Source organism: Microcaecilia unicolor, chromosome 6 (genome assembly GCF_901765095.1).
Source record: "Microcaecilia unicolor chromosome 6, aMicUni1.1, whole genome shotgun sequence".
Taxonomy (NCBI): Eukaryota; Metazoa; Chordata; class Amphibia; order Gymnophiona; family Siphonopidae; genus Microcaecilia; species Microcaecilia unicolor.
In genome coordinates this window covers 237,204,317-237,230,964 of record NC_044036.1, presented here as the reverse complement: position 1 = coordinate 237,230,964, position 26,648 = coordinate 237,204,317, and the positions used below count along the sequence as shown (strand labels likewise).

The 26,648-nt window shown below is 44.2% G+C and overlaps 1 protein-coding gene across 1 annotated transcript in view; it reads right to left on the bottom strand.

The window, feature by feature from the left end:
- The window catches only part of EXD3 (exonuclease 3'-5' domain containing 3), a 719,658-nt gene that overhangs the window by 108,128 nt on the left and 584,882 nt on the right, over window positions 1-26,648 (bottom strand). The window contains exon 19 of the mRNA XM_030206809.1: window positions 23,097-23,267. Within this exon, the coding sequence (XP_030062669.1) occupies window positions 23,097-23,267 (171 nt within the window). The remainder of the gene's footprint in view (window positions 1-23,096; window positions 23,268-26,648) is intronic.

Genomic DNA, 26,648 nt, shown 5'->3' with positions numbered 1-26,648 from the left:
CCCCCCTCCCCCTTAACCAATGCAGAAACACATGATGAGCCTTTGCCCATCAGAGAGATCACATCCATGCTAGAGCCCCCGCTCCCCCCCCCCCACCAGGACTAGTAATATCAGTACATGCCCTCTCACTTTTATGTCCTGTCCAAAGCAAATTGGGACTGACGGTCCATGCTACACCGCTACTTGTATGTCTCAAATGCATTCCAAACAAGCTTAAACTTCTCAAGTATATTCTGGCAGCCCTTCGATCTCCTTGTTGACAAAATCTGTAGCCAGCTTAACCGATTCAAAAGTGTTCCATTTACCATCCCGCTGAATTTTCAATACCGCCGGGTAAATTAAAATAAAGCGGATCTTTTTCTCAGCCAGCGTGGTGCACAACAGGTGGAATCGTTTTCTTCTCTCCTGCACTCCCACTGAATAGTCTGCAAAGATCAAGATTCTGTTCCCCATCATATTTTAGGGCGTCTCGTTTTGCCTTGTAACCACACATAATTTCCTCTTTGTGGATGTAATTATGAAATTTTAAAATTACCTCGTGGCTTGGTCTGCTCAGCTCGTTGTCTCCCAATCTGATGCACCCGTTCCAGGCATAGCGCGCCATTGCTGTCCGACAAGGCAAATTCTTTTTCAACCAGGACTCCAGTATTGGCCTCAGGTTTCTCTTCGCCACACACTCGGGAAAGCCCACAATCCTTATGTTAGAGTGGCATGCTCTATTTTCCAGATCTTCGAGTTTGTCATTTTGCAGCTGTAGCTTGTGTGCCATTTTTTAAAGTGTGGGTTCGGTGCATTTCCACATGTCTTCTATGCCGGACACTTGGCTCTCCAGCTCAAGCGTGCGCTTCAATATCTCCGTAATTACCGAGTCCATTTTCCCTAGCTGTCCCGCCAGAGCATTGAATCTTGGTTCTAGTGCCAATCCTACCGCTGTGGAGATCTGCGCCAACTGTTTTTCAGAAAACTCGGATTGGGACCCCGACATGACATCCGCCATCTTTGGTTCCGCGCCGTTTTCCCCTTTTCAACTTTTATGCTTTTACGCGAGGATCCGGCCGGCATCAGGACCAGGTATTGTTCCATGCACTATTCCCATGCTGCTTTACAGTCCTCGATCCGTTTACAGAGGGCTGTATTTCCAGTAATTATTAAAGGAAGGAGCGGGGGCCCCGCAGCACAACTACAATGCAGCTGTTGCTCTCAGTGCATCACGTGATCTCTCTCAATTCCTCTTTAAATATCTTGACTCAGATTCAGGATTGTTTTGATATTGTGAATAACTGGACAACTTCTACCTGAGTGAAACTAAATATGGATAAGACAAAAAGTTATTTGGTTTGGCCCTACTGCCATATCATTTCCAATGGATATAATTATCCTGAAACCGAACATAAAACACAAATATATGATTTTAACCTAGTTAGCAAGCCTCACTGTTCTAATCAAGCAGGTTGTCCGTCTGATTTTTGCCGTTGCAGCCATTTATGGCCTTTCCACACCCGCTGCCACTGCGGGCGTGCAAAGAGGCCGCTCTGGAAGTACTCGGGGCAAACGGATGTCGCCAGCGATACTTGACACCCAATTCGTGAAGTTGTAGAGTGACTGGCTTCAACTCAGCTCTCCACTTAAGTGTGGCCGATGCCAAATCTTGATATATTTCGATGTGGTATGTATCCCACTTAAAATTCTGTGCCTTTCACACTGCTTGTACCACCTGCTCTTTGAGTTTAAAGTCCTCGAAACAGACAATTATATTTTTGGAAAGATTCCCTCGTGTGGGGCCCAAAGCCCTGTGGGAGCGCTCCAGTCTAATCGCTGTCGGCTCAATATCCATTCCCACCTCTTTCAAAACTGAACTAGCAATTTGCTGAATCACACTCTCACAATCTTGATAAGTAGGCACCTCGGGCAGCCCCCTGAAGCGTAAATTATGCCGACGGCTCCGATTCTCGAGATCCTCAATTTTCTCATTAAGTTGCCGATAGTTCATCTGTGACTCCGTGAGCCTCTGATCTATCAAACTTATATCCTCCGCTTGCTCTTCTATGTGGCCTTCTATATCTCGATCCCAGTTTCTGAATCTCGCCACGTAAGTTCCCTTCCATAGCCGCCAAATCCGAACGGACTGCTTTGAGCTCAACTTTGATCTCCTGTAACCACTCTTTAAGCTCAGGAAAGACTGCTGTTTCTGGAATTACCGGTACACCATCGGACACAAACAGATCTCTCGGCGATGCTCACCCTGATAATTGAGACAGTCGCGGGGCCTCCGGCATCGGACTTGCCACATAGTCCATCATGGCGCCCGAAAAACCATATTGAGATAAGTCCGTCTGCCGATTCATCATCAATGGCTGAAAATGCGAGGCAGCTAATATTCCTTTCGTTCTCCCTCGATTACACCACAGATGGCTTAATTCGCTCGACTATTAAGGTATTTTCACCATAAGGGGAGCGGGAGATCACTCTTCATGCAGCCATCTCTCTCGATGACGTCACTTCCTCTCTGCAATGGATATAATTATGATTAAAAATATATAGAATTCATGATTCATCTTTGAAAGTACCACGAATCATCATGGACTTGCATTTAACTATGAAACATCATATAAACTGATCCAGAGTGTTTTTCATATGCTAAAACTGATTAAATATGTTTAAAAAATTATTAATAGGGCAACAGATCTTATTAGGAAAGTAAACAAAATCAAGAAAAAAGGAAATCTATATGGTTCAACAAATAAGTGCCTGATAAAATAAAAGCAAAAGAGGCAGCTTTCAAGAAATACAGAACAACACAAGAGGAGGAGCACAGAAAACACTACCAGATAAAACTAAAAAGCAAAAGGGAAATATGGTTAGCAAAAGCACAGGCAGAAGAAAAAAGTGACTAAAGAAATTAAGAGAAGTGATGACTTTCTTCAGATATGTTGGGGAAAGGAGGAAGGCTAGAATTTGAATTGTAAGACTGAAAGCTGCCGACTCCTGCTATGTACAGAGTGATAAGGAAAAATACTAAACAAATATGTGCTAAACAAATACTTCTGTTCTGTGTTCATGGAGCAAAGTCCTGGAGAAGGACCACAGCTGGCTGCCAGGGGTAGATATGGGAATGGAGTAGGTGTCGCACTAATCACAGAAGAAAATGTTTATGTACAACTTGAAAAACTAAAGTAGACAAATGCATGAGGCTGGATGGGATATATCAAAGAACATTAAGGGAATGCAGAGAAAACCTGGCGGGACCTCTTGAGGATGTATTTAATAGATCCTTGGAGATGAGAGAGGTACCAGGGGACTGGTGAAGAGACGATGTGATCCTGCACAAGAGTGGGGACAGGGAAGATGTAGAGAAGTACGAGTGAAATCACAACAGAGTAAAGAAAGTCACTTGGGAGACAAAAGGGGTGAACATTGTTGCAAAAAGACCACAATATGTGGCACCACTGAATGGCAGTGGACCAGTCCATGGGTAAAGGAGAGATGTCCGAGGGATCCCAAACTAAGACAAAAGGCAAAGAAGTAGAGCTTGGGAACAGAAAGCATCCGAGCTAAGTCAACAGAAGAAGACCCCCAGTGTCTGAAAAACGGGTTCATCAGCGACAAGGCAGAAGGCATCAAAAGGCTGTACATGACCCAGTCGTCAGCCCTGGAATGAAGTGTGGAGTCGCAGAACTACCGACCTACTGATCTGAAGAACCACCAAATATCGCCTAGGAGATCAAACCACAAACACGAGGAAATCCAGGAACTGTGACTTATCATTCCTCATGAAAAACCTAGAGGAATCTCTCTGTCCCACAAGAAGACTCACAGCTCATTGAGAATGCCGATCTCGCCACTCTGCCAGAGGAGAACAGACACACAGGGGCCTCCCTGACAGACCATCACCGAGTTTCCGAAGAGGAGGAGCTATTCATAATGTCGCAAGAGAATCACTGTGACCCTGGAACCACAACCGCCATCCCAGCCTAGCCAAAGTAAGAGACTGGCAGCAGAGAGAAAAATGAGCTCCAGAAAATTCCCACTCTCAACCGAGAAGCCAAGCAGCCAAGATGGGATGCATAACCAAGTAAGGAAGACTGTGTGCGGGCTAGGCGGAACTCCCTCCATCTTGACAACTACTCAGTAGCGACAGAGCTGTTGGAGGGAAAACAGCCGAGATCTCAGAAGCAAAGCTATCCTCAGACTCCCAACTCCTGGAAAATAACAGATACAGGAAGCCAACCGGCCTCCATAGAAAAGGAAAAAAAACAGCTGACTACCCTGCAAATCCAACAGGAAGAAATCTGATGAAATGTCTAACATCTTATGTTGGGGAGTTCCCAACTCATTAGAAAGCCAACAGGAAACTTGTAGGAGTCAGAAAAAAAGACAAATGGTCAAGAATAGCTGCCAAAAACGTGTATGACTGAGGGAATGAGAAATGGAAAAGTTAGTCCTGGTGCACCATTTCCACACTGTAGGATCTCAACTAGACAGGGTTAAACAGAGCACAGAAAGGATGTAAGAGAAATGCTGAAGATAGCAACCCCTGCAAAGGCTAAGCCACGTGGGATGCAATAACCACCACAGGAGATAGTGAAGGCTGCAGGCAGCATGCTGAGAAAGGCACCATCAAGCTGTTGAATAATTTAGAGTTTGAGGATCTCAAAGAGAAAGAACAACAAGAAGGCAGCTAGCTGCTTCAAATGGTGAAAGAAATGAGGTCACCAAGGAGAAATGAGATCACAAAGAAGACAAGATAAACAACAAATGAGAGAAAGTGAACCAAAATCCACTAATGGCAATATACACAAGCTGTGATAGCTAGCAAACTTGTGCCAACACCTGGGAAAAGGATACTGATATACGAAGTATGGAGAGAAAAAGTGGAAGGTAGAGAAGGAGTTTTCTTTTTTCAGAGGACTGTGGTCCCACCGTACCTTATATTTAGTTGGTATTCAACATCATATTACATCATAAGGTCAGTGAGACACTGTCTGTACTCTCATCTATTTTTGCGATTTCTTTACTTTTTACAAATTTTTAAAGGCTTCACAAGATAAATATTAACACGACTGACCTTTCTTTTATACGGGTTTTGTTGACACAGGACACAGACATTATTTTTTTATTTTTTTTAAAAATTATTTATTTTTTCTTATTAGCAATATAAATATTACATTTTGTATATTCAATATCAGTAATTTCAATTTTTGGTTCGTTTTTTCCTCATTAATATACACATATACAAATATACATTTTAAATTATACATCATACTGTTTTAAAATAGCCCTACATCAACAGCATTTAAATAGCCTTATATCTCACTAGTATTTTCCTCGATGCATTTTTTTGTAGAGTCTTTTTCTTTTTTTCCATTTTGTTTTTGATCAATGTGTCTATCTTTCATATACACATAGAAAATATACCTTCCTTTGCAACACATTTTATTGTAAATAGTTTAACAACTTTACATCCTGCATACATTTTTGATTTGTAGAACTATATCTTCACCTCCTGATATATATGGTATGGTCCATGGTTGTACTCCTTTGCATTACGTATATATATATTCACATTTTTGTTTGTATAACCTTATGTTTAAATGTTGTGCCATTATGCTGGTATCACATAGAACGTATGTTTACATGTAATTGTTTTGCTTTTATACTTGCAATTATTTTATTTGTATTTTTATTTCTATACTAGTATATGCATATGTATTTTTCTGTTGGTTATACAGTATTTAATATTGTCACCCTGCTCTATTATATTTATATCTATTATTGTTATTATATTTATTTCAAGTTTTTATTATTCTTTGTACATTTTGTCATATTAATTACTTAGTTCTTTATTTTTTGTTACTTTATTATTATGTGTATCATTTTTCTTGCTCTTGTATATGTTTACTTTTATATTTAATTTTGAAGAAGGCGCTTCACCGCCGAAACACGGCTGTGTTGAGTCATACCTTTTTTTGATGTTACCAATAAACTTTTTTTAATCATACGTCTTTCTCTCTGTTTGGAAAGAGCCTACCTTCCCCACTCCTTCTCTACTTTGCATCTGACTTTTTTCGTGGGGATCTAGTGCACCTCCACACTTTGTGTGGTCTCTCTCCTGAGAAAAAGTGGAAACCATGAGCCCACAAAAAAAATGCTTTGGCTCGAAATGACAGTTATAAATTCCTTGCAAACAGCTGAGGAAATACCACTGCTACACCAGGTATGTAGAGAAACAAACTGTAAACTATGATCTCAGATGGATTGTTTACATAGAAAACTGTCAACGCAAAATACATATAACAAGTAAACATTACAGAAATTCCTCGACATCTGGAATACTGAAGGAGAAAAAAAACATATGGTTCCCCCAAGGCTAAAAGAAGGTCCTCCGAGAACAGACCCACAGAAACAGAAAAATATGAGAAACTGACATGCTGTCACAATCACCGGTGGACAAACATTGTGCCTTTTCTAAAGTGTAAAAGTCATTTTTTTTTCAAGAATGTGACAGAATAGGAGAATCATCCCCAAACCGTCCACTGAGCTACAGGGAACATAACAGTTCAACAGACAGTGCTTCACTATTTAACTCAGGGATGAGAGGAGATGAGCACCTGCCCAGAACAACCACCTGGTGCTTGAACCCAAACCAGAACAGAGGAAGAGTAACTATAACATGCTACCGAACCCAAGACCCTGCAGGGAGCTAGCCATGACAGCAGACTAAAGCCATTGCACCTGCCTGCTTTTAGTTTTTTTTTTCTTTATAATATCATCATGGCTGTTCCCCGCGGCTCTGCAAACTCCCTTTCCTCAAAGGGGTTGAGGCCAGCAATGGAGCACAGAGCCCTCAGGCATACAGGGAAAGCTCAGGGGTAGGAGGGGGGAGGTACCCGGCCACCCGGGTGTAGCACCCCCGAGGCATTAGAGAACCTCTGCAGGCCTCAGCCTCTGCCAGCAGATAACCAAAACGGCGCACAGATGTATAAGAAAAATGAAAACGTCAAACTTATAAGCCTAAGAAAAATAGGTACATTTACCTAAGCTAACAGAAACTAGAAAACAGAATAGACATTTTGAGACCAAGGACTCACCACATCTACCATCAGTCATTCTGGGCCGGTCCAGAGGGACGCTAAGGAATGACCCATTATGGTTTAACAGTTTTATTGAAGATAAATCCAAAGAAACATTTTCACATTAGGTTACAACATTTATATAGTCCTCTATATTTATTCATTTTGTTCCCTCCCTTCCCCCCCTCCTTCTGTTATACAGCAACCGATTAACATTTTCAACAATGTAGTGATTTAACATTTGCTTCCTCCCCCCTCCCGTAGATTCTCTCTCTTGTTTCAATAACTTGTATTGGCGGTGCATTATAATTTGAACAGTTTTATAAGTGACGTTCAGTTGTAGCACTCACCCTTATACTGTATAAATAACCTCTACAGGCATATCATAGTCAACTATATACATTTCAACCTTAAGTAATAACCTCCCCTCCCCCCTAACTACCTTCTACCATTGGCTGTGTCCCCCCCCCCCCCCCCCCTCAATTTGGAACTTCTGCCTCCTCTATCTCCCATATTCCTGTACTCTATGTTCACTACTAAAATTTCATTGAGAGAGAGTTTAACACCAAACTTCTAGCTCTGTGGGATAGAGATTGGATATAAGAGTCCCAAACCCTTAAAAAGTGTTGTTTTCTTTTGAATGCGAGTTTGGCATATTGTGCTTCCAATAGCATCAAATTATGTAGCCTATTCCTCCATTGCCAAAAGGAGGGGGCCAAGTCGCTGGTCCACACCCTTAAAATAACTTTCTTTCCTAACATCCCGGCTTTTCGGATTAAGTTTTTAAAATACCTATTTTGTGGTCCAAAATCCTCGTATTGATCTAATAATAGTCCCGTTGGTGACACCCTGATGGGTCTCCCTCCCAAATCTGCTAAATATCCAATTATTTCCACCCAAAATTTCCGGATCAGGGGGCAATTCCAAAAGGCATGTATAAAGGAGTTGGTGTCTGTCTTACACTTTTTACAAATTGGAGTATCTATGCCTCCTGCTTTAAACAGTCTTTCCTGTGTAAAGTATGCTCTGTGCAGGATGCGGAAATTACACTCTCTTAACTCTGCACTCACCGATCCAGATGGTATCTGTCCCACTAGTTGGTTTAAATTGATTGAGCCCCCTGGAATATCTAAGTCCTGAGTCCATTTATTTTGCAGTTCCTCTTTCTCCGAATGTATTTGTATATCTTCCAATGCCTTTTTCAGGGCGGATACTGATAGCCCTCGGTCTTGAATGGGTTCAAAAAAATTCAAAAATCTCTAAGCAGGAATCCTTCATCTTGTAAATATATAGTGTTAATGTAATGTTGTATTTGTCTACATGCAAACATATCTCTGCCCTCTACCTTTCCTGAGCTCACTAGTGTCTCCCATGGTGTAACTTTCCCTTCCTCGTCTAAAAGATTTCCCACATATTTAATCCCAACCTGCGCCCATCTCTTAAAACTTTGATTATCCATCCCTGGAATAAATTCTACATTGCCAACTAATGGTATTATATCCAACTTTTGTTCATTCCCTTTTAATAAGGGAATCAAATACTTCCATGCCAACCTTATGGATTTCAGCAGGAGACCGGGCCGCTGTTCCTCGGGGACCTGGGCCCTTGAGCATTGGACCAGAGATAGAATATTCCAGTTACCATATAATGCTTGTTCCATCGCCCTAGGTGTGTATTGTTGATTATCTAGCACCCAGTCCCCTAAATGTCGCAGGAAACAAGCCCAATTGTAACTTTGCAGATCTGGTATTCCTAGTCCTCCCTGCCTCCAAGGTCCTATTAAGTATTTAAATGGGGTTCGAGGTTTTTTCCCCTGCCAACAGAAGCAGGATATAATTTTGTTTAGCTTGTTAAGCTCTTGCTTTGTGAGTTTAAGTGGCAATGTTTGCAGCATGTATAGCCACCTGGGGAACATGATCATATTAAATAGCTGGATACGCCCATATAATGGGGGGGTCCAAGAAAACACAAGGGCAAACGGTCTGCAAGCTCCAAGATGGAAAACAAACGAAGCAGATCGCAAAAATAAAACAGTAATTGATTATTAAAACCTGAAGTTATATATACATAAATAGCCCGACACAGGCCGTGTTTCACCCGACAGGGCTGCTTCAGGGGCTATACAACAATCCTTTACTCACAAGAATAGGTACTCCCTCCCCCAGAGTGCAAATGTTTGAAGAATGAAAAAGTACATTCTTGTGAGCGTATGCCTGTGTCTGGTGAGGATAATCTCAAATAATTTCCCTTTGACAATTAGAGCTGGAGTGGAGAACTCCACTGATACAAATCTACCTGTGCACATACTATTTTATTTATTTATTTGTAGCATTTGTATCCCACATTTTCCCACCAATTTGCAGGCTCAATGTGGCTTACATTTGCCGTAAAGACGGTTGCCATTTCCAGGTAACAGAATTACAAATGGTGTTGCATTAAGGTGTGTACATACATAGTAACACAGATGGAACATAACATACATGGAACAGTTCATGGTCTATATATATAGCATGTGCATACATACATGGTAAAGAAGAATACATTATGGCATTGCATGCAGGTTCCTGAGTGATAATTGTATAACATACATTAGGTCATCGACTATGGAGAGACCATATTCGACATAGGGATAAAAGTGATAGTGCTTGTTCACTAATAGCAAAGAGGTTAATCAGTCAAGTGATATGATTTCGGTTGTGTCTAGGTCTTGTACATTCTTATTTTTTAGTATTTAAGATGGATGTTTGTGGTATGCCTTCTTGAACAGATCTGTTTTCAGTAGTCTTCGGAAGATAGTTAGGTCTTGCGTTGTTTTTATGGCCTTCGGTAGTGCGTTCCATAGATGGGTACAGATGTATGAGAAACTGGTCGCATATGTGGACTTATATTTTAGCCCTTTGCAGTTGGGGTAGTGGAGATTGAGGAATGTGCGTGCTGATCTTTTTGCGTTCCTAGTAGGCAGGTCTATAAGGTCTGACATGTAGGTTGGGGCTTCCCCATGAACTATTTTGTGGACCAGGGTGCAGACTTTGAACGCAATTCGTTCTTTTAGTGGGAGCCAGTGTAGTTTTTCTCTTAGGGGTTTGGCGCTTTCGTATTTTGCATTCCCAAATATTAGTCTGGCTGCTGTGTTTTGAGCGATTTGAAGCTTCTTAATGATTTGTTCTTTGCATCCAGCATAAATGGCATTGCAGTAGTCTAGATGGCTTAGTATCATTGATTGTACTAGGCTGCGGAATACTTCCCTTGGGAAGAAAAGTTTGATCCTTTTAAGTTTCCACATTGAGTAGAACATTTTCTTTGCTGTGTTTTTCGCTTGATCTTCGAGTGTGAGATTTCGGTCAATTGTAACTCCCAGAATTTTCAGGCTGTCTGAGACCGGTAGGGTGTAGTCTGGGGTATTTATGGTATTGGGTTTGTTTGTATTGTATTGTGAGGACAGGATGAGACATTGTGTTTTTTCTGCATTTAGCTTTAGTTGGAATGCGTCCGCCCACTAATTCATTATTTGGAGGCTGCATGTGATTTCATTTGTTATTTCAGTTATATCTTGTTTGAGCGGGATGTATATCGTGACATAGTCTGCATAGATGTATGGGTTGAGTCCTTGGTTGGAGAGCGATTTGGCTAATGGTGTCATCATTAAGTTAAAAAGAGTTGGTGAGAGCGGTGATCCTTGTGGAACTCTGCATTCAGGTTTCCATGGAGTTGATGTTTTTGAGTTTGATATCACTTGGTAGGTTCTTGCTGTTAGGAAGCCTTCAAACCATCTAAGTACGTTTCCTCCAATCCCGAAGTAGTCCAAGATGTTCGAGAGTATTTGGTGGCTGACCATGTCGAATGTGCTGGACATGTCAAATTGTAGGAGAAGCACACTGTTTCCAGTTGCAATTAATTGTTTAAATTTGGTTATGAGAGTGATTAGAACTGTTTCAGTGCTATGGTTGGATCTAAATCCTGATTGTGATTCATGTAGTATAGTGAATTTGTTTAGGTAGTTGGTAAGTTGTTTGGTTACCATACTTTCCATTAGTTTGACTACCAGGGGGATAGATGCTACTGATCGATAGTTAGTTGCATCGTTTAATTTTTTCTTTAAGTCTTTGGGTATAGGGGTAAGAAGTATATTTCCTTTGTCCTTGGGGAACAGTCCATGTTGCAACATGTAGTTCATATATGATGTAAGATCTGTTATGAAGCGTTGGGGAGCAAGCCTTATTAGGTTGCTGGGACAAATATCCAGTTTAGAGTGGGTTTTGCAGAATTTGCTGATTGCTTGAGTGATGGTTTCTTCGGTTAACAGATCGAAGTTAGTCCAGGTTCGATCTGCTGAGTATTCACCGGGGGTTGGGTCCAAGCATTCCATGAATTTTTTGTGATCAGTTGTATTGAGTGGTAACGTGGATCGTAATTTTATAATTTTCTCATTAAAGTATTTGGCGAGGTTGTCTGCCGATGGAATGTCTGTGCCTGCCATGGTCACCGGTGTGGTGTCTATTAACTTGTTCACGAGTTGGTAGAGTTTATGTGTGTCTTTGTAGTCTGGTCCTATTTTGGTTTTGTAGTATGCTCTTTTGGTTTGTCTTATTAAGTATTTGTATTTCCTTTGTAGTTGTTTCCATGCGTTAAGTGTGTATTCGTCTTTCATTTTTTTCCATGCTCGTTCAAGTCTCCTAGTATGTGTTTTCAGTGATTTCAGTTCTTCGTTGAACCAAGGTAATGAGTTTTGTCTACGTGTAGTTCTTTTTTGTAATGGTGCAATTATGTCTAATGTGTTCTTACATCTGTCATCCCAGTTTAGTAGGTAATGTTTGGAATCTGTTTGTGCATCCAATCACTGCTGTAGATTTGTTGCCAGAATGTTACAGGGTCAATCTGGCCTCTCGTGGTGTAGGTTGTGGGTTCCTGAGTGAGGTGCGTTCCTTTTTTCTTCCACTGTAGGGTGGAGTTTAGTTTATAGTGATCTGACCATGGTATGTCTTTCGACTCCTAACCATGACTCTCTTACTCCTCACTTATCACCCCTACCACTGCAATTTCCCCACCCCTAGCTGTCTGTTCGTCTGTCCAATTTAGATTGTAAGCTCTGTTGCGCAGGGACTGTCTTTTTCATGTTAATTTGTACAGCGCTGCGTAAGTCTAGTAGCGCTATAGAAATGTTTAATAGTAGTAGTAGTAGTAGTAGGTATGTCCGACCATTTTGTATCTGTAAGTATAAGGTTTTGGTCTGAGGATAGTTTATGTGTGATGAGGTCTATTGTGTGTCCTTTGACATGGGTGGCTTGTATATTGGGCCAGCTAAGGCCCCATAGTTGGAGGAAGTCCTTGCAATCAAGTGTATTGGTTGCCTTAGAATCTTTGAGGTGTATATTTATGTCTCCAATAAGTAGATTGGGATTTGAAACACAGGTGTTTGATATGAAATCCATGAAGTGTGATTGACATTCTTGCCACTTACCTGGTGGTCTGTAAAATAAGACAACGTTTAGGCTGTCAAGCAGGTTAGTATGGTTAATTCTGACTGAGGCGATTTCAAGTTCTGGTGTTATAGACTCAGCTGTTGTTACATTGAAGTAGGATCTACTAACCTATAAATGTACTCACTCTGCTGCTCCCCAGTATCTCTCCACACTCGTCCTTCCCTACACCCTTTCCCGTGCACTCCGCTCCATGGATAAATCCTTCTTATCTGTTCCCTTCTCCACTACTGCCAACTCCAGACTTTGCGCCTTCAGTCTCGCTGCACCCTACGCCTGGAATAAACTTCCTGAGCCCCTACGTCTTACCCCATCCTTGGCCACCTTTAAATCTAGACTGAAAGCCCACCTCTTTAACATTGCTTTTGACTCGTACCCACTTGTAATCACTCGCCTCCGCCTACCCTCCTCTCCTCCTTCCTGTACACATTAATTGATTTGATTACTTTATTTTTTGTCTATTAGATTGTAAGCTCTTCGAGCAGGGACTGTCTTTCTTCTATGTTTGTGCAGCGCTGCGTACGCCTTGTAGCGCTATAGAAATGCTAAATAGTAGTAGTAGTAGTAGTAGTACTATAGATTAGTGCTAGTTCTCTGCCTCTTTTTTCTTTCCTTGTCCAATGAGTAATTTTGTAGCCCGGGGGGCAGAGTTCCAGAATTATGGGGTCCTTGAGGTCGTGGATCCAGGTTTCGCTGATGAGTAGTAGGTCGAGATGTCTGCTGTGATCCAATCTGTTATAATTGTTGTTTTATTGACTGCTGATCTGGCGTTTACGTATCCTATTTAAATTATTTGGTAAGGGTCCGTTTTTGCTGTTGTGTTGATTTTGATTAGTTGTCGTTCCTTTATTTTAGTGGTTTGTTGTAGTTGTCTGCGTGTTGGTGGTTTTTCTTTGTTTGAATTGTTGTCAATTTGGTAATGTGTATGGTCTCGTATTAGTCTTTGGTGTGTGTGTAGCATGGGTATCATGGTGCTTTCGGTGAGTGGAGTGGTTATAGTTGTGTGAGTTAGTGTTATGGAATAAACTAGTAGGAGAAGTTTGAATGCGTTCATTTTGTTTTTGGTATCAATGTGGTTAATGATGCAGTGTTTTGGTGGGGTTTCTGAGAGTTATGCAGTTTTGGTTAGTCTCTATTTCCACTCTCCCGCGCTGCCGTCACTGCTATACACAAGTCATTATCAGGCAGGTTTAATAGACTGGAATGGAAGTGAGCCTGTCTAGTCCACTCTGGTCTTTTGGTTAATCTCTGTTTCCACTCCCCTAAGCAGCCGTCATTCCTATACACTCAAATCAAAGCAGGCTAACCTCAGAGTTGCTTGATCCACATTGTCGTTCGCCATTGTTGGTCCGTTTGTAACAAGTCCAAGCTGCCTCTATTAAGTGGTCATGCCCTAATGTCGTCCTATCCCACGAGCACCGACCCCATCAGCTCCGGCTCCTCTCTGAATCCGCGGCAATGCCCACCTCTCCTCAACCCACTGCCTCGGATAGGCGTCCAGTCTGCTGGTGGGCAAGGTGGGAGCCCTGGTTGGCTCTCTGGGACAGTCACTCCTCGACAGGATGCCCGCGGGAGGCTCCAGTCCACCTGTGCACCCCTGTGTTCCATGGGGTAGGCAAACCCCCAGGAATATACCCAACTAACTATTGTTACCTGGGCAAAATCTTTTGAAAACTGTCCTATTACTGCCTCTGCCTATGTCCTTTCAGAAGCTAAATATTATTATTTTTTCCTTCTTCCATTTATAATTTTTTTATCCCATTCAAATCATTGTACATTTATAGACACACTGCTTGTAAATCTCACTGTTTAGGGCAGTCCACCCTTGGCATCTCTGGTTTGTACTAGAGGCAATGGAGGCTAAAAATGACTTGATCAACTTCCCTGGTTCTCAGCACACTGTTCCAGATCTGCCAAGTTACCCAGCTTCAGGAAGAAAACATTTTAGCCAGTCCTGTTTTTGAACTTACAATTAAAATTCAGTTTGCTTTCTGTAGACTGGAGTAGCAGCCTAGTGGTTAGAGCATCGGGCTAACAGCCAAAGAAACTTGGTTCAAATTCCACTGCTGCTACTTATGATCTTGGGCAAGTCATGTATCCTTCCATTGCCTCAGGTACAAAATTAGATTATGAGCCCTCTGGGAACAGAGAAACACCTAATGTAACTCACCTTGAGCTATTACTGAAAAAGGTGTGAGCTAAATCTAAATAAATTTGTAGTCCCTGATTCTACCAATTGAAATCAATGCTGCATGTCACATAATGCATGATAGGGTTGTCAGAAATTCAGAACTGCCCCAAAATCTCCCTCCTGACACTTGATAACTTGAGAGCTCTAATTATTAATCCACTCCATCTGAAATGTAGGCTTGCTTGGTGCCAGTACTCATTCATGGGACAGAGTTCTATTGTGGATTAAAAACTGGTTAAAAGATAGAAAACAGAGAGTGGGATTAAATGGTCAGTATTCTCAATGGAGAAGGGTAGATAGTGAGGTTCCCCAGGGGTCTGTGCTGGGACCACTGCTTTTTAACAAATTTATAAATGACCTAGAGATGGGAGTAACTAGTGAGGTAATTACATTTGCTGACAACACAAAGTTATTCAAAGTTGTTAAATCACAAGCGAATTGTGAAAGATTACAAGAGACTGAGAGACTCGGCATTCAAATGGTAGATGACGTTTAATGTGAGCAAGTGCAAAGTGACGCATGTGGGACAGAGGGACCTGAACTATAGTTACGTGATGCAAGGTTCCACATAAGGAATCACTGACCACGAAAGGGATCTAAGTGTCATCGTTGATGATACTTTAAAACCATCTGCTCAGTGTGCGGAGGTAGCTAAGAAAGCAAATAGAACGTTAGGTATTATTAGGAAAGGAATGGAAAACAAAAATGAGGACATTATAATGCCTTTGTACCACTCCATGCTGCAATCGCACCTCGAATACTGTGTGCAATTCTGGTCACCGCATCTAAAAAAGATAAAATAGAATTAGAAAAGGTGCAGAGAAGGGTAACGAAAATGATAAATGGGATGAGATGACTTCCCTGAGGAAAGGCTAAAGCAGATACGGCTCTTCAGCTTGGAGAAAAGAAGGCTTACGGGAGTTATGATAGAGGTCTATAAAATAATGAGTGGAATGGGTAGACGTGAATCGCTTGTATACTCTTTCCAAAAATACTAGGACTAGGGGGCATACAATAAAGCTACAAAGTAGTAAATTTAAAACAAATTGGAGAAAATATTTCTTCACACAACATGTAATTAAACTCTGGACTTTGTTGCCAGAGAATGTAGTAAAGGCAGTTAGCTTAGTGGGGTTTAAAAAAGGTTTGGATAGTTTCCTAAAAAAAAAGTCCATAAGCCATTATTAAGATGAACTTGGGGATAATCCACTGCTTATTTCTTGGATAAGCAGCATAAACTGTATTGTACTCTTTTGGGATCTTTCCAGGTACTTGTAACTTGGATTGGCCACTGTTGGAAATAGGATGCTCAGCTTGAGGGACCTTCGGTCTGTCCTAGTATGGCAACACTTATGAACTTATGCACTTAACTATTACTGCTGCCACACCCACAGCTATAATAGGGTCTGCCCTTTTTTTCCTACTTCTGGAGAGGTGAAATATTTGGGGGAAGGCCATGAATGAAGACTGGGGGTCAGGAAAAGAGAATGCAACTCTTTGGGGGGTGCATGAGGAAAGAAGAAATGGGGCTCCATAGTAGGAGGGCCCATAAATGTATGTATGCTTAGGTCCGAATATAGTGTTAATCCAACCCTAGAGCTGAATATTGCCCCTATCCAATTAACTTCTTGAGAGTACCACTGCAGTCAGAGGTCTTATCCATGCAGGGATTCTACAATCAAAATTTTTAACCGGGCAATTAATCACAATTAAATGTTTGATTCAACAGCTTACATACAGATTTTGTAATTTTTCCCAATGTGTTTACCTTTCTACTGTGTCAGTTGGACTTGGGGTGGCTACATTTTACATGCAATTGTGGATGAATCATTAATCAATGTTTTATTACTGAGAATTAGAATGCAATTAAAGCGAATGCTACATTCCTGTAGAAGGTATTCTCCGAGAACAGCAGGCTGATTGTTCTCACTGATGGGTGACGTCCACGGCAGCCCCTCCAATCGGAACTTCTCTAGCAAAGGCCTTTGCTAGTCCTCGCGCGCCATGCGCAGCCGTCTTCCCGCCCGAACCGGCTCGTGTTCGTCAGTCCCATATGTAGCATGACAAAGACAAGGGAAGACACAACTCCAAAGGGGAGGCGGGCGGGTTTGTGAGAACAATCAGCCTGCTGTCCTCGGAGAATACCTTCTACAGGTATGTAGCATTCGCTTTCTCCGAGGACAAGCAGGCTGCTTGTTCTCACTGATGGGGTATCCCTAGCCCCCAGGCTCACTCAAAACAACAAACATGGTCAATTGGGCCTCGCAACGGCGAGGACATAACTGAGATTGACCTAACAATTTTTCCACCTAACTGAGAGTCTAGCCTGGAACAGAATAAAACATGGGCCTAGGGGGGTGGAGTTGGATCCTAAACCCCGAACAGATTCTGAAGCACTGACTGCCCGAACCAACTGTCGCGTCGGGTATCCTGCTGCAGGCAGTAATGAGATGTGAATGTGTGGACAGATGACCACGTCGCAGCTTTGCAAATCTCTTCAATAGTGGCTGACTTCAAGTGGGCTACCGACGCTGCCATGGCTCTAACATTATGAGCCGTGACATGACCCTCAAGAGCCAGCCCAGCCTGGGCGTAAGTGAAGGAAATGCAATCTGCTAGCCAATTGGATATGGTGCGTTTCCCCACAGCCACTCCCCTCCTGTTGGGATCAAAAGAAACAAACAATTGGGCTGTGTCTGCTCCAGATAGAAGGCCAATGCTCTCTTGCAGTCCAATGTGTGCAGCTGACGTTCAGCAGGGCAGGAATGAGGACGGGGAAAGAATGTTGGCAAGACAATTGACTGGTTCAGATGGAACTCCGACACAACCTTTGGCAAGAACTTAGGGTGAGTGCGGAGGACTACTCTGTTATGATGAAATTTGGTGTAAGGGGCCTGGGCTACCAGGGCCTGAAGCTCACTGACTCTACGAGCTGAAGTAACTGCCACCAAGAAAATGACCTTCCAGGTCAAGTACTTCAGATGGCAGGAGTTCAGTGGCTCAAAAGGAGGTTTCATCAGCTGGGTGAGAACGACATTGAGATCCCATGACACTGTAGGAGGTTTGATGGGGGGCTTTGACAAAAGCAAACCTCTCATGAAGCGAACAACTAAAGGCTGTCCTGAAATCGGCTTACCTTCCACACGGTAATGGTATGCACCTGATTGCACTAAGGTGAACCCTTACAGAGTTGGTCTTGAGACCAGACTCAGACAAGTGCAGAAGGTATTCAAGCAGGGTCTGTGTAGGACAAGAGCGAGGATCTAGGGCCTTGCTGTCACACCAGACGGCAAACCTCCTCCATAGAAAGAAGTAACTCCTCTTAGTGGAATCTTTCCTGGAAGCAAGCAAGATGCGGGAGACACCCTCTGACAGACCCAAAGAGGCAAAGTCTACGCTCTCAACATCCAGGCCGTGAGAGCCAGAGACTGGAGGTTGGGATGCAGAAGCGCCCCTTCGTCCTGTGTGATGAGGGTCGGAAAACACTCCAATCTCCACGGTTCTTCGGAGGACAACTCCAGAAGAAGAGGGAACCAGATCTGACGCGGCCAAAAAGGAGCAATCAGAATCAGGGTGCCTCGGTCTTGCTTGAGTTTCAACAAAGTTTTCCCGACCAGAGGTATGGGAGGATAAGCATACAGCAGACCTTCCCCCCAGTCCAGCAGGAAGGCATCCGGTGCCAGTCTGCCGTTGGCCTGAAGCCTGGAACAGAACTGAGGGACCTTGTGGTTGGCTCGAGATGCAAATAGATCTATCAAGGGGGTGCCCCACACCTGGAAGATCTGGCGCACTACTCTGGAGTTGAGCGACCACTCGTGAGGTTGCATAATCCTGCTCAGTCTGTCGGCCAGACTGTTTACGCCTGCCAGGTATGTGGCTTGGAGCCACATGCCCTGACGGCGAGCCCAAAGCCACATGCTGACGGCTTCCTGACACAGGGGGCGAGATCCGGTGCCCCCCTGCTTATTGTGTAATACATGGCAACCTGGTTGTCTGTCTGAATTTGGATAATTTGGTGGGACAGCCGATCTCTGAAAGCCTTCAGAGCGTTCCAGATCGCTCGTAACTCCAGGAGATTGATCTGCAGATCGCGTTCCTGGAGGGACCAGCTTCCCTGGGTGTGAAGCCCATCGACATGAGCTCCCCACCCCAGGAGAGACGCATCCGTAGTCAGCACTTTTTGTGGCTGAGAAATTTGGAAAGGACGTCTCAGAGTCAAATTGGACCAAATCGTCCACCAATACAGGGATTTGAGAAAACTCATGGACAGGTGGATCACATCTTCTAGATCCCCAGCAGCCTGAAACCACTGGGAAGCTAGGGTCCATTGAGCAGATCTCATGTGAAGGCGGGCCATGGGAGTCACATGAACTGTGGAGGCCATGTGGCCCAGCAATCTCAACATCTGCCGAGCTGTGATCTGCTGGGACGCTCGCACCCGCGAGACGAGGGACAACAAGTTGTTGGCTCTCGCCTCTGGGAGATAGGCACGAGCCGTCTGAGAATCCAGCAGAGCTCCTATGAATTTGAGTCTCTGTACTGGGAGAAGATGGGACTTTGGATAATTTATCACAAACCCCAGTAGCTCCAGGAGGCGAATAGTCATCTGCATGGACTGTAGAGCTCCTGCCTCGGATGTGTTCTTCACCAGCCAATCGTCGAGATATGGGAACACGTGTACCCCCAGCCTGCGAAGTGCCGCTGCTACTACAGCCAAGCACTTCGTGAACACTCTGGGCGCAGAGGCGAGCCCAAAGGGTAGTACACAGTACTGGAAGTGACGTGTGCCCAGCTGAAATCGCAGATACTGTCTGTGAGCTGGCAGTATCAGGATGTGCGTGTAGGCGTCCTTCAAGTCCAGAGAGCATAGCCAATCGTTTTCCTGAATCATGGGGAGAAGGGTGCCCAGGGAAAGCATCCTGAACTTTTCCTTGACCAGATATTTGTTCAGGGCCCTTAGGTCTAGGATGGGACGCATCCCCCCTGTTTTCTTTTCCACAAGGAAGTACCTGGAATAGAATCCCAGCCCTTCTTGCCCGGATGGCACGGGCTCGACCGCATTGGCGCTGAGAAGGGCGGAGAGTTCCTCTGCAAGTACCTGCTTGTGTTGGAAGCTGTAAGACTGAGCTCCCGGTGGACAATTAGGAGGTTTTGAGGCCAAATTGAGGGTGTATCCTTGCCGGACTATTTGAAGAACCCACTGATCGGAGGTTATGAGAGGCCACCTTTGGTGAAAAACTTTCAACCTCCCTCCGACCGGTAGGTCGCCCGGCACTGACACTTGGATGTTGGCTATGCTCTGCTGGAGCCAGTCAAAAGCTCGTCCCTTGCTTTTGCTGGGGAGCCGAGGGGCCTTGCTGAGGCGCACGCTGCTGACGAGAGCGAGCGCGCTGAGGCTTAGCCTGGGCCGCAGGCTGTCGAGAAGGAGGATTGTACCTACGCTTACCAGAAGAGTAGGGAACAGTCTTCCTTCCCCCATAAAAACGTCTACCTGTGGAGGTAGAAGCTGAAGGCTGCCAGCGGAAGAACTTGTCGAAAGCGGTATCCCGCTGGTGGAGCTGTTCTACCACCTGTTCGACCTTCTCTCCAAAAATATTATCCGCACGGCAAGGCGAGTCCACAATCCGCTGCTGGATCCTATTCTCCAGGTCGGAGGCACGCAGCCATGAGAGTCTGCGCATCACCACACCTTGAGCAGCGGCTCTGGACGCAACATCAAAGGTGTCATACACCCCTCTGGCCAGGAATTTTCTGCACGCCTTCAGCTGCCTGACCACCTCTTGAAATGGCTTGGCTTGCTCAGGAGGGAGCTTGTCCACCAAGCCCGCCAACTGCCGCACATTGTTCCGCATGTGTATGCTCGTGTAGAGCTAGTAAGACTGAATTTTGGCCACGAGCATAGAGGAATGGTAGGCCTTCCTCCCAAAGGAGTCTAAGGTTCTAGAGTCTTTGCCCGGGGGCGCCGAAGCATGCTCTCTAGAACTCTTAGCCTTCTTTAGGGCCAAATCCACAACTCCAGAGTCGTGAGGCAACTGAGTGCGCATCAGCTCTGGGTCCCCATGGATCCAGTACTGGGACTCGATCTTCTTGGGAATGTGGGGATTACTTAAAGGCTTGGTCCAGTTCGCCAGCAATGTCTTTTTTAGGACATGATGCATGGGTACTGTGGACGCTTCCTTAGGTGGAGAAGGATAGTCCAGGAGCTCAAACATTTCATCCCTGGGCTCGTCCTCCACAACCACCGGGAAGGGGATGGCCGTAGACATCTCCCGGACAAAGGCCGCAAAAGACAGACTCTCGGGAGGAGAAAGCTGCCTTTCAGGGGAGGGAGTGGGATCAGAAGGAAGGCCATCAGACTCTTCGTCAGAGAAATATCTGATGTCCTCCTCCTCCTCCCACGAGGCCTCACCATCGGTATCAGACAAGTTCACGGACCTGCGTCTGAAGCCGGCTCGACTCCGTGGAACCACGGCCACGGTGGGAGCGTCGAGAGGTAGACTCCCTCGCCCGCACCGGCGAAGCTCCCTCCGCCGACGTCGTCGAGGAACCTTCCTGGGAGGCGACCGCAGTCGGTACCAATGTCGGAGACCTCACCCCAGGCAAGGGGCCAGCCGGCGCCTCACTCGACGGTACCGGTGGCGCAAGCACCCCCGGTACTGGAGGGGAAGGGTGCAACAGTTCTCCCAGGATCTCTGGGAGAATGGCCCGGAGACTCTCGTGCAGGGCGGCTGTGGAGAAAGACATGGAAGCTGATGCAGGAGTCGAAGTCAGAGTCTGTTCCGGGCGTGGAGGCTGTTCCGGGCTGTCCAAGGTGGAGCGCATAGACACCTCCTGAACAGAGGGTGTGCGGTCCTCCCGGTGCCGATGCCTGCTGGGTGCCTACTCCCTCGGTGACCCAGAGCTCTCGGTACCGACGCGGGAAGGAGACCGGTGTCGATGCTTCTTTGACTTTTTCAAACGAAGCATGTCACCGGAGCTTCCCGGTACCGACGAGGACGTAGAATACAGCCGTCGCTTCCTCGGGGCCGAGGCCGAAGAAGGTCAGTCTCGGGGGGGGGGGGGGGCTGTACCGCAGGAGCCCTCAGGGTAGGGGGAGACCCACCCGAAGGCTCACCGCCACCAGCAGGGGAATGGACAGCCCTCACCTGCACTCCAGACGAAGAACCACCGTCCAACGACATCAGCACTAGTGGAGGTCCCGGTACCACCGACGCCGACGTAGCCTTCCGATGTCTCGGCCCCGACGATGCAGAGGGTCGATGCCTCGATGCAATCGATACAGTCGCGGCCGAGGGCGGAGGTCTTGACGCTGTCGATGTCGACGCACTCGATACTCCCGGTGCTGATGCCAACAAAGAGCCCGAGAACAAAACGTTCCATTGGGCCAATCTCGCTACCTGAGTCCTTTTCTGTAAAAGGGCGCAAAGACTACAGGCCTGCGGGCGGTGCCCAGCCCCCAGACACTGAAGACACGACGCGTGCCTATCAGTGAGCGAGATTACCCGGGCGCACTGGGTGCACTTCTTGAAGCCGCTGGGAGACTTCGATGACATGGGCGGAAAAATCACGCTGGCGAAATCAAAACTCATAATTGCGGTAAGGCACCAAAAAGAAGGGGAGAAAAAAACTCGACCCGAGGCCTCAAAAGGGCCTATCCTGAAAACGAAAGAAAACTTATCGGGGCCAAAAACTAGAAGTACGGGGAAAGGAAAAATACCGTAAGGCCCTTCTTCGAAATCCCTTTTTTTTTTTTGTAAGCGAAAAGTCAAAAGACGCGCGAGGGTCAACTTAAGGGGCGCGAACGGCATAAACACGACCGTACCGAGCGCGGACAAAAGAAGACTGACGAACACGAGCCGGTTCGGGCGGGAAGACGGCCGCGCATGCGCGGTGCGCATCGGCGCGCGAGGACTAGCAAAGGCCTTTGCTAGAGAAGTTCCGATTGGAGGGGCTGCCGTGGACATCACTCATCAGAGAAAAATAATTCTGGTACATTGATGCTTCTTATTACTGGGCATGCCCCAGAACAGTGGAGAACCTGGAAAGTTATTCTGGTCAAGCTGAGCTCTCGCTGAAAGGCCCTCCAGAATAGATTTAGAGCCCTGGTTAAAGCTGGAGGATTAGATTCTGTTACCTAAAACAAGAAGGTGACAGAAATCTCCAACAATCTCCTCTTTCTGTTTTTAATTCAGTTTTTCCATCTGGAAATTGCTAACTTGGCTGCCTGGAGTTTTAAAGTATCAGATGTAAATTTAAATTAATTCCCCCCAAAAAACCCACTACAGCAGCGGAATTTCCCATCAGAGGCTATGATAAACCCTCTGGCCAAGTCGTATAGCATTATGCTGTATTTCTAACCTCAGCAGCTTTTCTGTGGTCATCATCATTCTCCAACATCTTCACATCCACGCCCAGGCAGCGAAGGTAGCGGCCCAGTCCCTGTAACATGTTATCACACACCACGCTTACTTCCTGAGGTGAGGTCAGAGGTGATTGTATGGAAGCATTCTTGCCAACATCTTGTGAACTCTACAAGATTAAATAAAAAAGAGGTGGGGTGGGGAGAGTATGGAAGTCAACAGAGAATTACCACATTCACATATGATATTGTTAAAAAGTACATTAAGAGGTCAATTCTATAAATAAGACGCTAACATTTATGCTGCAAACACAAGCATATATGATTATAATACCAGAACATATGCGTGTAAATTCTGAAAATCCACCTATTCACTATTCTGTAAATATGTGAATACCTTACATAGGACCCCCTTTTACTAAGCAGTGGTAAGCCCAATGTGGGCTTACCACTCGCTAAACCAGGAACTACTGCCAGGCTACCGCAGCAGCCCAGCAGTACTTCCTACCCCTAGCGCGCCATCATATCTGGCGCTACAAAAATATATTTATATATTTATTTTTGTAGCTGCCCGGTTACTTTCGGGTTAGCATGGGTGGCGGTAATGGCTCCCCCCCCCCCCCCCCCGAATGGCCATGTGGCAAGTGATTTACTTAACACACAGCCGTTTCCTGCAGGAGAGACTTCCCTTTTACCTGCTGCGGTAAAAGGGGGCCTCGGCACACATAAAAAACACATGTGGATACCAGTGCAGGCCCCCTTTTGCCACAGCTTGGTAAAAGGGACCCTCAGTGCATATTTGACAAGCGGGCATACACATGGGTATAGTCTGGCCAGAGCAAGGATCTGACCCAGATTTACAAATGTAAGTTATGGAATACTCTAAGTTACGCACATATCTCTGCCATTTAAGCACGATCATTTACACAGCTCTAAAGCCGGTGTAAGTGCTAGTGTGTGACCTCATTCGTTGCCGGAGAACGTGGTGAAGGCGGTTAGCTTGGCAGAGTTTTAAAAGGGGTTAGACAGTTTCCTAAAGGACAAGTCCATAAACCGCTACTAAATGGACTTGGGAAAAATCCACAATTCCAGGAATAACATGTATAGAATGTTTGTACGTTTGGGAAGCTTGCCAGGTGCCCTTGGCCTGGATTGGCCGCTGTCATGGATAGGATGCTGGGCTCGATGGACCCTTGGTCTTTTCCCAGTGTGGCATTACTTATGTACACATGTGTTATGCTGGTTATGCTGATATTCTATAGGGAAATTAAGCATCTACGTTCCATTGTAGAATATATTCCTAATTGGCACCCTCTAGGCACCTAAATATAAGCTATAGAATTGTCCTCTAAAAGTCTTACATGCATGGAGTCAATACATCTAGCATCATATTTGCTTCCAGAGGAGGAAAATTTAGAACGCACCTATAAAACTTTTCAAAGGCATGTCTATTTTATAAAGGCCAATTCAAAAAAGGCTATCCTTCCAAATTCTATTATTTATACATTAAATATTTCTTTTATCATAAATTTGAATACTAGACTAAACGATGGTTTTGAGTACAAATTTGGACTTTTCAGTGATACTATTTCAGTTTTGAAAGTTGGACTGATAAAGATATTGGTAGAGAACTTGATAAACATGCTGGAATATACAGTGTTGAATTCTCCTATGCTGTTTTGATAGTTCTGGTCACACACAAAAAAATTTATTTTAAGCATTAGGAGGTCAAGCTGTATTGATGAAAGAAATGTTTGAATATTAAGGGGTTGATATTCAAAGCGATTTAACCAGCCAGAAACAGCTCCTGGCCAGCTAAATCGTCCTGGGCTATCCACTGATATTCAGTGGCACTTAACCAGTTAGTGCCACTGAATATTACTACAGACTGCTAAACTCAAAACAGGCTATTATGTGGGCAGTCCAAGGGTGGAATTGAAATTTATACGTTAAATACCGATATTCAGCACTGAACTGACCTAGTTTAGCTGTTACATTGGACCACATAAAATTCAGTCCTATCCTTATGCAACGTCAATTATGTGGTTAAGTGCTGAATATCACACCTAACCACATATGAGATAGCCAAGTGCACAAACCCAGATCTTCAATGCCGGTGTCCAGATATGGCCTGGCATTAAATATCTGGGAATAATGCTGGTGGTGGCTAAAAAAAATGCTCACCTTAATGTATAAATAGTTGAATTTGGAAGGATAGCTTTTTTGAATTGGTGGTTACTTTAACGGCTACCATTTAAAACATTTTGCACTGTTCTATATTTTATAAAGGCAACATAGATGCACTCTCAATGCAGGTGTAACTGTATGTGTATATGCACAAATATTGCAAATTAGCCTAAGCTCCACCCAAACTCTTTATCCAAGAATTGCATAAAAGTATGCATGCACATGTTGTCATCCATACCTGTACATATGTACATCCAAACAATTTTATAAGAGATATTTTCTATGTGGTAAATATTTGATTTGTTAATTTATTATGCCAGTCACAAAGTATCAAAGATTACAATAAAACATGTTTTACATGTGAAAAATGCTTTATAACATTATCTCAAGTAGAGAGGTGTGGTAGCCGTGTTAGTCCACTCTTAAAGGTTATCAATAGAAATCAAACAAAATAAAACATGGAAAAGAAAATAAGATGATACCTTTTTTATTGGACATAACTTAATACATTTCTTGATTAGCTTTTGAAGGTTGCCCTTCTTCGTCAGATCGTAAATAAGCAAATGTGGTAGTAGATAGTATATATAAGAGAAACATCAAAGCATTACTTTGACAGTCTGACAGAGTGGGAGGGTGGGGGTATGCATGGGGACATCAAAGCATTTCATTGATATTCTAACAGGATGGGTGTTGGTAGGTGAGAGGAGGGTAATAAACAGAGAAATACAACTTTATGGTTTATAATGGGTTAGAAAACCCAGATCCTTATTAAGTCCTGTCTGTTGGGTGTTAAAATATTCAATCATTCTTATTTCAAAGGTCTTACGTTCCTGTATTCTTTTAAAATTACTTTTCAGTATTCTTACTGTGAAATCACTGGTGCAGTGTTCTGGTCTTGTAAAGTGTTGGCCCACTGATGCTGTTCCACATAAGTATAGTATGTGGGCTGCTATTGTTGTCCAAAATGTTTTTATTTGTTGCATTTGTATCCCACCTCTTTGCAGTTATGGAACTCAATGCAGGCTCAAAGTGACTTACAATGCTTCATGGGTAGTGGAATAATGTTACTAAAAAAACATTTGGTATTACACGATCTTGCTCAGCATGGTGATAATAAAACAAAGTAGTAGTATACAAACAGATATTAAGATACAGTAATGAATATAGGTGGGCGAGTAGTGCATAGTCACATTGCTTGATCTTTGTGGTATATGGTTTATAAAAGAGATGGGTCTCCAGTAATATGTGGCAATATTGGCCAATATTTATATACCTCTATCATATCTCCATTCAGCCACACCACGTGTCACCGGATGCTGAGGAAGAAGACGCACGCGAGCAGTGCTTTTTTTGTAGAAAAAAAG